The 11,390-nt window shown below is 38.1% G+C and overlaps 1 protein-coding gene across 1 annotated transcript in view; it reads left to right on the top strand.

Annotated features, from left to right (window-relative positions):
- Window positions 1–6,247: 6,247 nt before the first annotated feature.
- LOC107483169 (uncharacterized) overlaps window positions 6,248–11,390 on the top strand; it is a 17,335-nt gene continuing 12,192 nt past the window's right edge. Inside the window, exon 1 of the mRNA XM_016103791.1 lies at window positions 6,248–6,727. Within this exon, the coding sequence (XP_015959277.1) occupies window positions 6,248–6,727 (480 nt within the window). The remainder of the gene's footprint in view (window positions 6,728–11,390) is intronic.

Here is an 11,390-nt window from a genome sequence, read left to right as displayed (position 1 = left end):
TTCCTCTTCAGAGTCCTTTCAGGTTCAGGATCTGCTTCAATAAGAATGTCCTTGTCCTTGCTCCTGCTCATATGAAAAAGAAGGGAACAGAAAATAATAATAGGGATCCTCTTTACCACAGTAGAGAGATTCCTTTTTGTTAGTAGAAGAAGAAAAGAATAGAAGAAGGAAGAGAGGAGAATTCAAACTCAGAGAGGAAGAGGGGGTTCGAATTTTAAGATGAAGAGAAATGTTAGTAAATGAATAAATAAATAGAAAGGGATGAGAGAGGGAAAAATTCGAAAATAAATTTTGAAAAAGGGTTAGTGATTTTCGAAAATTAAGAGAAAAGATAAAATTAAAGTTAAAATTTGAAACAATTAGTTAATTAAAAGAATTTTAAAGAAAAGAGGGAGGTAATTTTCAAAAATTAGAGAGAGAAAAGTAGTTACGTGGTTTTGAACAAGATAAGAAATAAACAAAAAGTCAATGAGTTAGTTGAAAAAGATTTGAAAATCAATTTTGAAAAGATAAGAAGTTAGAAAAGATTTTAAAATTAATTTTGAAAAAGATATAATTTGAAGAAGATATTTTGAAAAGATATGATTGAAAAAGATACTTTGAAAAAGATTTGATTTTTAAAATTAAAATTGATTACTTAACTAACAAGAAACTAAAAGATATGATTCTAGAATTTAAAGATTTAACCTTTCTTAACAAGAAAGTAACAAACTTCAAATTTTTGAATCAATCACATTAATTGTTAGTAAAGTTTTCGAAATTTTGAAATAAAGATAAGAAAAAGAATTTGAAATTAAATTTTTTAAAATTTTCGAAAATCATAAAATAAAAATGAAAAAGATTTGATTTTTGAAAAAGATTTTAGAAAGATAGGATTTTTAAAATTGAAATCTTGACTTGACTAACAAGAAACAACTAATTTTAAAATTTTTTTGACTAAGTCAACCCAAAATTTCGAATTTTATGAGAGAAATAAGGGAAAGATATTTTTTTTTATTTTTTGAATTTTTAATGATGAGAGAGAAAAACACAAAAATGACTCACAACATGAAAATTATGAATCAAAACACATGATGCATGCAAGAACACTATGAATGTTAAGATGAACACTAAGAATACTTTGAAGATCAAGATGAATATCAAGACTTATTTTTGAAAAATTTTCAAGAAAAGAAAAACATGGAAGACACCAAACTTAGAAATTTTCAATGCTTAGACACTATGAATGCAAAAATGCATATAAAAAACAACAAAAGACACAAAACAAGAAAATATGAAGATCAAACAAGAAGACTTATCAAGAACAACTTGAAGATCATGAAGAACACATGCATGAATTTTCGAAAAAATGCATAAATTTTTTAAAAACATGCAATTGACACCAAACTTAAAAATTGACATTAGACTCAAACAAGAAACACAAAATATTTTTTGGTTTTTTATGATTTTATAATTTTTTTTATTTTTTTCGAAAATAATCTTTAGAAAAACAAAAAAGAGAAAAAATTTTTGAAAGATGTTTGAAAACTTTTTGAAAAGAAAATTACCTAATCTGAGCAACAAGATGAACCGTTAGTTGTCCAAACTCGAACAATCCCCGGCAACGGCGCCAAAAACTTGGTGCACGAAATTGTGATCATCAACAATGGCGCCAAAAACTTGGTAGCACTCTCAAACGTGAATCACACTTTGTCACAACTTTGCACAACTAACCAGCAAGTGCACTGGGTCGTCCAAGTAATACCTTACGTGAGTAAGGGTCGATCCAACGGAGATTGTTGGTATGAAGCAAGCTATGGTCATCTTGCAAATCTCAGTTAGGCTGATTCAAATGATTTTAATGATTTTCAAAATTAATAATAAATAAAGCATAAAATAAAGATAGAGATACTTATGTAATTCATTGATGAGACTTTCAGATAAGTGTATGTAGATGCTTGTCCCTTCTGAATCTCTACTTTCCTACTACTTTCATCCAATCCTTCATACTCCTTTTCATGGCAAGCTATATATAGGGCATCACCGTTGTCAATGGCTACTTCCCATCCTCTCAGTGAAAATAGTCCAAATGCTCTTGTCACAGCACGGCTAATCATCTGTCTGTTCTCGATCATGTCGGAATATAATCCATTGATTCTTTTGCGTCTGTCACTACACCCAACAATCGCGAGTTTGAAGCTCATCACAGTCATTCAATCCCTGAATCCTACTCGGAATACCACAGACAAGGTTTAGACTTTCCGGATTCTCAAGAATGGCCACCAAAGGGTTCTAGCTTATACCACGAAGATTCTGGTTAAGGAACCCAAGAGATATGCGCTCAGTCTAAGGTAGAATGGAAGTGGTTGTCAGTCACGCGTTCATAAGGATGGATAATGATGAGTGTCACAGATCATCACATCCATCAGGTTGAATTGCAACTAATATCTTAGAACAAGAATAAGCTTGAATTGAATAAAAGATAGTAGTAATTGCATTCAAAACTCGAGGTACAGCAGAGCTCCACACCTTAATCTATGGTGTGTAGAAACTCCACCGTTGAAAATACATAAGTGATGGTGGTCCAGGCATGGCCGAATGGCCAGCCGCCAAACGTGATCAAAGATGTAAAATCCTAGATGAAAATACAATAGTAAAAAGTCTTACTTATACTAGACTAGCTACTAGGGTTTATAGAAATAATTCTAAGTGCAGAAATCCACTTCCGGGGCCCACTTTGGTGTGTGCTTAGGCTGAGCTTGAGCTTTACACATGCAGAAGCTTCTCTTGGAGTTAAACACCAAGTTGTAATGTGTTTTTGGCGTTTAACTCTGGTTTGTGACGTGTTTCTAGCATTTTACTCCAGAATGCAACATGGAATTGGCGTTGAACGCCAGTTTACGTCGTCTAAACTCAAACAAGGCATAAACCATTATATATTTCTGGATAGCTCTGGATGTCTACTTTCCTACGACATTGAGAGCGCACCATTTGGAGTTTTGTAGCTCCAGAAAATCTATTTTGTATGCAGGAAGGTCAAAATCCAACAACATCAGTAGTCCTTTGTCAGCCTGAATGAGATTTTTGCTCAGGTCCCTCAATTTCAGCTGGAAAATACCTGAAATCACAAAAAAACACACAAACTCATAGTAAAGTCCGGAAATGTGAATTTTGCATAAAAACTAATGAAAACATCCCTAAAAGTAGCTAGATTTTACTAAAAACTACCTAAAAATAATGCCAAAAAGCGTATAAATTATCCGCTCATCTGCATGCCACTTGAAGTTGAAGGCGTGGTATGCCAACCTCTCAACCTCACTTAGTCATGCCACTTGAGCAACCAGGCGTGGCAGACCAATGCACAAGATAACATGAGCAAGGACTGGGCAAGCCACTTGGTGTTGAAGGCGTGGCACGCCAATCCGAGCATGTCACTATGGCGTGCCACTTGAAGGCCGAGGCGTCGCACGCTAACTACTGGAACAAGACAAGATCATGGGCGTGGCATGCCAACCTTTAGGCGTGGCACGCTGGTATAAATTTCCAGAGAGGATGGAAGAGGCCAACTACATGGGGCGTGCCACTTGGTATCGAAGGCGTGGCACGCCATTCATTATTCTTTACTTAGGCGTGCCACTTGAGCAACCAGGCATGGCACGCCAGTGTCATTTAGAGGGCAAAGAAGCATTGGGGTGTGCCACTTGAGTTCATGGTGTGGCACGCCAAACAGAGGTACCATTCACTCACAAAGGTGCGTGGCACGCTAGACCCTGGGCGTGCCACGCTAGTGCAACTTTCCAGAGGAGCTTAGCTAAGCACACAACAAGGGCGTGGCACACCAGACCCTGGGCGTGCCACGCTAGTTCAAGTTTCCAGAGGCAAAGGAAAGTGGAAAAAGCAAAGGGCGTGCCACTTGAGCTCGAAGGCGTGGCACGCCAACACAAGACTTCAACTATGGCGTGCCACTTGAGTTCGAAGGCGTGGCACGCCAAGGTTAATAGAGAGACGAGCGTGCCACTTGAAGGATTGAGCGCGGCATGCCAAGCTAGTTTGAAGGGCACGTGACACGCCGGTAGAGCGCCAGCCACACGCCAGCTAAGAAGTCACGCTTGTTGAGTGTTTTCTTTCTCTCCAAAATGTAATTTTCTCTTTTTCACTTTTGTAATGCTTTTATTTTTTCACTAGGAGTAGTATAAATACCCCCAAGGAGTACTGAAGAGGGGTTAAGCAATTAGTTATAGATCCACTTTTACACTCCACTTTTGAGTACTTTTCAAGCTATGAGTAGCTAACTTCCCTCTCATTGAGAGAGGGAGCTCTGTTGTACTTGATGGATTCATAATAGTAAAATTCTTCTTCTCTTCATCTTCTCTTGATTTGCTAGAAGGAATTTCATTCTTAATGCTTAGTGTTCAATTATCTTGGAAAAGAGATTGAATGCAATTGGGTTTCATGGGAACCTTGGGAAAGGAAACATGAAACCATGCTTGAAATCCCTTCTCACACTTGAGTAGAATCTGGGTTTTGGTGATGGGATACGTGACATATAATCCCCCCTCTACCTGGACCTATGAGGGTGTGTGGTATAATCAAGGACCAAGCATATTTCTCTTCATGAGCAATTAGACCAAGGAATTGGCTATTGATCAAGATCTGGAGATTGAGTCACCAAGGGATTGGGGCTCAATCAATCATGATTGCCAAGAGGTCAATGAGTTGCATGATTGAAGAGGATATAAGCTAGATTTGATCCAAAGAGACAACATCTCCCAATCTCAATAAATTTCCCCATTCTTATCTATCCATTTTTTTACAGTTTAATTTTACATTCAATAATTCCCCACTCTTATTTACATTCAAGTCATTTATGATTCAGCACTTTACATTCTGCAATTTTCATTTCTGCACTTTATCACTTTGCTTTATATTCTAGTCATTTACATTTAAGTCATCATTTACACTTCTGCACTTCACAATCTTATTGATCTGTTTAACTAATTCATCAATCAATTAAAACTACTTGGATTTGCCAATCTCTGTGGATACGATCCCACTCCACTGTGGGTTATTACTTGGCGATAATTTTGGTGTGCTTGCCAAAAGAACTAATTCACTAATTTTTTAAAGGGGTAGTGAATTTCGGTCATCAGTGAAGAAGAAAAAGAAGAAGGTCCAACCCAAACCATGGAAGGAGAAACACAAAACCACCATAAAGAAGCTGTTGGCAACAACCATGCTCCACAAGAGAGGAGGGTGCTAGGTTCCTACATAAATTCCAATCTTGGAAATTGTGGGAGTAGCATTGTGAGACCCAATATACATGCCAACAACTTTGAGTTTAAGCCGCAGCTCATCACTCTATTCAGAATAATTGTTCCTTTAGAGGAAATGCTCAAGAGGATCCCAATCAACATCTGACAACCTTCTTGAGGATCTGTGACACTGTGAAGTCAAATGGAGTTCATCCAGACACTTATAAACTGCTCTTGTTCCCTTTCTCTCTTAGGGACAAGGCATCAAAGTGGCTGGAATCATTCCCCAAAGAAAGCCTTACCACCTGGAAAACCTGGAAAGATGTTGTAAACAAGTTTTTAGCAAGGTTCTACCCTCCACAAAGAATTAATAGACTGAGAGTTAAGGTCCAAACCTTTAGAAAACAGGATGGAGAGGCTCTATACGAAGCCTGGAAGAGATACAAAGACTTGACAAGGAAGTGCCCTCCGAATATTTTCAATGAATGGGTGCAACTGCACATCTTTTATGAGGGACTATCCTATGAATCTAAGAAGGCTATGGACCATTCTTCAGGAGGCTCCCTTAACAAGAAAAAAGGCCATTGAGGAGGCCATAGATATCATTGAAACTGTTGCCGACAATGAGTATTTCTATACCTATAAAAGGACTCAAAAGAGAGAAGTAATGGAGCTCAATTCCATGGATGCCTTGCTAGCACAAAACAAAGTAATCACAGCTCAATTAGCAGCTCTAACCAAACAAATAGAGAAGAATCAAGTCCCAGCTGTCCATGCTTAAGAACCTCCATAAGAGGAAGGGAACCCAGCAACTGAAGGTGAATGGGAGCAAGCCAACTATGTGAATAATCCCTCTAGACTCCCATACAACTCAGGAGGAAGGAACCACCCAAACTTTGGGTGGGGGAACCAGTAAAACCACAACCAAGAACACAAGCCTTACCACTCTAACCAATTCAATAACCACAACTCCAACCATCAATCAAGCAGCAACAGACCCTACCACAACCCACAAAATGCACCCTACCATTCCACCCAACAACAATACAGTAAACACCCTCAAGATACCTCACCCCCATTTACACAACAGTGATCTCAGCAGCAATCTTGTAAGATTAGAAGCTGCTATGGCACAACTAACAAGGACTATCTCCATAATATCAAAGAGACAAATACAAGCTGACAAGAAGATGGATGCAATCCAAGAGGAGGCCAGATCCAACATATGGAATCAAGGTGCAGCAATCTCGAAATTGGAAGCACAACTAGGAAGCCGGTCCAAGGAAATACCAATGCCCACACATACATTCCCTAGTGATACCATTGCCAACCTAAGAGGGGAGTGCAAGGCCATCACACTAAGGAGTGGAAAGGTGATAGATGAAGCATTCTCAAGCCACAATGAGCAAGAAGAAGATGCTGCCAGTGGGTCAAAAAGCAAGAAGGAAGAAGAGACACCTGAGCCACTGATAAACCACTATTTTATGGGTTATCTTGTGAGTGATTTTTATCAACTCTTTACTCACTTATTCATATGAATTTCATGATTTTACAATTCCTTCCCAATTTTATCCTATGGTTGAAAACTTACTTCCTAGACATCTAAATTATTTATTTTTAATTCCCTTTTGATGACAAGTCATCATATACCTATTTTTCTATGCTTTTTCATACAAGAAATTGATATTAGTGCTTAAATATTGCATTCTTTTGTACTTAATTGGAAGATTTCCTTGATCTTTTAATTTTATAAATCTTGTAGGAAATAAGAAGAAAAAGAAGCAAAGAAGCACAAAAAAAGGAGAAAAAAAGAGCTTTGGGGTACACTTTGAAGTTGGGGTACACTTTGGAGCCTTAGGCCACGCTTTTAAAAACGTGGCCCATGACCAAATCAAAGAAGAAAACAACCAGCACGCACACTGCCCTGCCCTTGCCAAGGGCAGGGCAGAATCATGATGAAACAAAGTGAGGTTGGAGCAACTTTTCGCTAAGTTAAAATCTGGCCGCTCACAGCATGACCATGCCTACTTCAAAGGGCTATAACTTGAGCTACATATGTCCAATTGATGTGCTTCCAGTTGCGTTGGAAAGCTGACATTCAGAGCTTTCCAACGATATATAGCAATCCATATTTGGCGTACAATTGAGGCAGGAATGAAAGGCATCTTTAAGGGCCAAAAACAAGCAAAAATAAACCAAAATGCTTCCACCAAGGCTCGAAGAGGGAGACACAAGGAACCCAAGGAAGTCTGCCCTCAAGGAGAGCAGAATGCCCTCTTGAAGGGCAATGTCGTGTTTTCTTCATGAAAATTCAAGGAAAAATTGCAACAACTTCCTCCACCAAGTTTCGAACACAAGACCTCTAGGAAGCCAAGCCTTAGGCGTGAATTAGGTGCCAAGAAGAAAAAGCCAAGCAATGCACTCCATGGGATTCGAACTTGGCACTCCCCAAAGGAAACATTGCCCAGCCCTCCGCAAGGGCAGGGCAGCATTTTGGTGATGCACACACGCACACAAGATTGGCACACCAATGAGTTTCGGCAGCAACACAGCAGCACGCACGGGCATCATTCTGGCGCACCAAAAATTTCTGCCCTGCCCTCCACATGGGCAGGGCAGCATCCTGCAAGCATCAACGCCCAACTCGCACGCACCAACGGCCGCACACACCATTTTCTGCCCTGCCCTCCACAAGGACAGGGCAGCCTCCTGGGAGCAACAGATGGGCCAAAATTCAATTTAATTCAATTCCTCACCAAATTGAATCAAGGCCAACCAAACCCATTTCTCCCTCAAATCCAAAGCAAGCAAAAGCCCACTCAATATGACTCAAAGGCACACAGAGAAGCTAGATTAGGAATTTCATTTTTTGTAATTTGTTTTAATTTCATTTTCATTTTTTATTTTGTAAAGCCTATATAAAGGCATCAATTAGAGCTCGGAAGAGAGGCTGGCTCCATTAGGGAGTAGTAGATAGCTCTCTCTTTTAATTTTCCTTTCTGCTTAAATTTTGGATCAAGAATTGAAGGAATTCTGTTTCAATTCTCCATCTGAAATTCGTTTGTGTTCTTCTGCATAATTGAGGAAATTGAGAAATTGGATCTGAAGTTTCTTTTACTGCTTTCATCTTTCTTCTCTTCTGCAAGTTGTCTTCTACTTTGATCAAGGAAGGGCTTGAGATCTAGACTTGTTTTCTAGTCTCTTGGATTCCCTGAGATCTTCAATTTTATTTTGCAATTGAGTTGAGTTCTTGGCCGCTCTTCTGTTTTTACTGTTCCATTGGTTTTCAATTTACTTTCAAGCGATTTAATTCTTCTGCACTTGTTCTTCATTTTACATTTCTGTTCATGATCCCAATTTACTTTCCTGCAAGTTAAGCTTTCTGCAAGAGTTTCTAAGTTTTGACCTATTGCTCTTTTAATTTTCCAGCACCCAACCTCCCTTTACTTTTCATGCAATTTACTTTTCTTGCAATTTAAGTTTCAGCTATTTTACTTTCTTGCTCTTTAAGTTTTCTGCCATTTTACTTTTCTGCACTTTACTTTTACTGCAATTTATCTTCTGCACTTTAAATTCCTTGAAATTTCCTTTCTATTACTCAATTTCACTCAAATCATCAATGTTAGCTTGACTAAACTAATCACCCACTAAAGTTGCTTGATCCATTAATCCTTGTGGGATCGACCTCACTCTAAGTGAGTTATTACTACTTGATGCGACCCGGTATACTTGCCGGTTGGATTTGTGTGTTGGAAATTTGTTTCTCCACAACAACACCATCAAGTTTTTGGCGCCGTTGCCGGGGATTGATTAGATCAACAATGATTAAGTGGGTGAGAAGTCTAGATCAAGCATTTTTTTCTTTTTTGTTCTCTGTTCTAAGTTGAAACCAAGGTGTTTGTGTTTTTGCCTCACTAGGCAAAACTCATTTCTGATATGAGTAATTCCAATTTTCATTGGTGTTGTGTTTTACAAAATTCAAATGGAGTTCAACTCATCTTGTGATCAAACAAATTTTCTGGGATATCACTCACCATCACAAATCTCTAATGGTGGTTGGGAATATCACCAAGAATTTACAGATTCTAAGCACTCCAATCCATGGAGATGCACTTCAAAGCCACAAGATGAACAAGATAATCATATGGGATATTTCTCACCACCACAAAATGATTCATACCATTATCCTCATGGTGGATGGGAGTATCACCAAAGAATGAAAGAGCATCCACCCTCACGTCCTAGTTTCTCATTTGAAAGTTCTTCATCACTTAATTATGCCTCGACACAAAGTTTCCACCAAAATCCATACAAGTCACCCCATCAATCACACAACTCATTCCACACCCCTCAACACAACTTCACCACAACATATCCACGTCACCAAAATTACTCTCAACTTTCATCTCTTGAACCACCAGATGAGGATTACCTTCAAGCCATTGAAATACATAGAAAACTCGTGGAAAGATACATACAACCCCAATCCTGGAAAGAAATCATCCTCAAGAAGATGAATGAGCCCTTAGAGCAAACAAGGAGGAACTTAGAACCATCAAACAAAGAGGATGAAGACCAATTTGTGGGTGAGGAAGTGGAAAAGCAAGATGAGGAAGCCTCTGTGTCAAGTGAAATTTCAGTGAAAAAGGAAGAGGTGGTGAAAGTATTTGGACATGAGCCAAGGATTCTACATTCACAAGAGCCACTTGAGGTGACAAAGAAGTGAAGGCAACTAACAAGAGCACCAATCATGTCCCTGATCCAGCAAGCAAGATCAATCAAGCTATTTGCAAAAGGAAGCTTACTGAGAAGAGGCCAAGACAAGGGACACTAGCTGAATCTTGTCCCCCTTTGAGGTCATTCCTCTTAACAATTTGGAAGAAGAGGAAGAAAGTGAAGAACAGGTAGACAGTAGGTACATTTCTTCTCCATGCTTTGTTTAAATTTCAATAAATTGGCATATGATTACATTCTAAGTTTGGTGTTGCCTTGCAACAAATTTTTTTCAATCTTTTTGGATGATTGCATCAAATCAAAAATGAAAGTGACACACCAAGATTCTAAGTTTGGTGTGCCACTTATTTTCTATGCAAATTATTCAAGCAACACTACTTGTTTGATAATCATAATGCCTCTGCAATTTTATTTTTCTCTTTTGGTTTTACATTTCAGTTTCCTTTTTGTTTTATTCATTTACTTGTTTTTAATGCTTTCTTTTATTTACTGTGTTTGTTAATACATTACCAAGAGAGCTTTATTCATGACAAATCTTGGCTTGGTGATTGTATTCAACATATAACAGTTTCTTTTGTTTAGCTTTAGTTCAAATAAATTGACATATGGTTGCATTCTAAGTTTGGTGTTGCTATGCAACAAAATTTGGGTTCAATGTTTACTAGATACTTGCATCAATCCCAAGTGAGAGTGTCACACTAAGTTTGGTGTGCCACTTATTTCTTTTATGCAATGTATCATGCACACCATCCTATGTTTGCAATCACAATATTTCTGTTTCTCTGTGCCTTGATGGTTACTCTTAATCTTGCTTGCCTAAACACATATGCTACTGACATCCTTTTGTGTGAGACATTCATGATCCATTTTAGACCCCACCACCATTGTTCTAATTGTTGCTTGAGGAAGAGCAAGCATTCTGATTTGGTATGGGAATGAGAAGAATGGGAGGAAAATGACAACAATAGAAGAAGATGGACTACAAGGTTGTAAAGTTCCTTTTCCTCTCATTTATTTCCAGCACTTTAAATTGCATGATTGTCTTTATATTTTCTGTATACATGTGTGGTATGACTAAGCATAGCTTGAATTTGATTTGAAATATGTGGCTGTGGCATTATAACTACCAACTTGAATTCTGTGAGTTCAAAAGCAGTAAAGTATCATGATCATAAACAAACAAGGCATTAAAGAAGAACTTAGCATGCGCATAAAAGTTTTGGAAAGCTAGTATGATTGATTGTTGCTCAATTGCATTGGATTTTATTTAATTGAAGTTTTTCATCTTGTACATTTTGTGAAATCTTTTGAAATCATGAAAACCTTGAAGAAGCAAATACAATTAAAGCAAGAAAAGAAAAAGGGAAAGAATGAGAAAGCTGAAGGCTCTGAGTACCAATGGCAATTTATTTGCTAAGTGCTTGT

Source organism: Arachis duranensis, chromosome 1 (genome assembly GCF_000817695.3).
Source record: "Arachis duranensis cultivar V14167 chromosome 1, aradu.V14167.gnm2.J7QH, whole genome shotgun sequence".
Lineage (NCBI taxonomy): Eukaryota > Viridiplantae > Streptophyta > Magnoliopsida > Fabales > Fabaceae > Arachis > Arachis duranensis.
The sequence above is the reverse complement of the archived record's forward strand: the minus strand, read 5'-3'. Positions and strand labels throughout refer to the sequence as shown.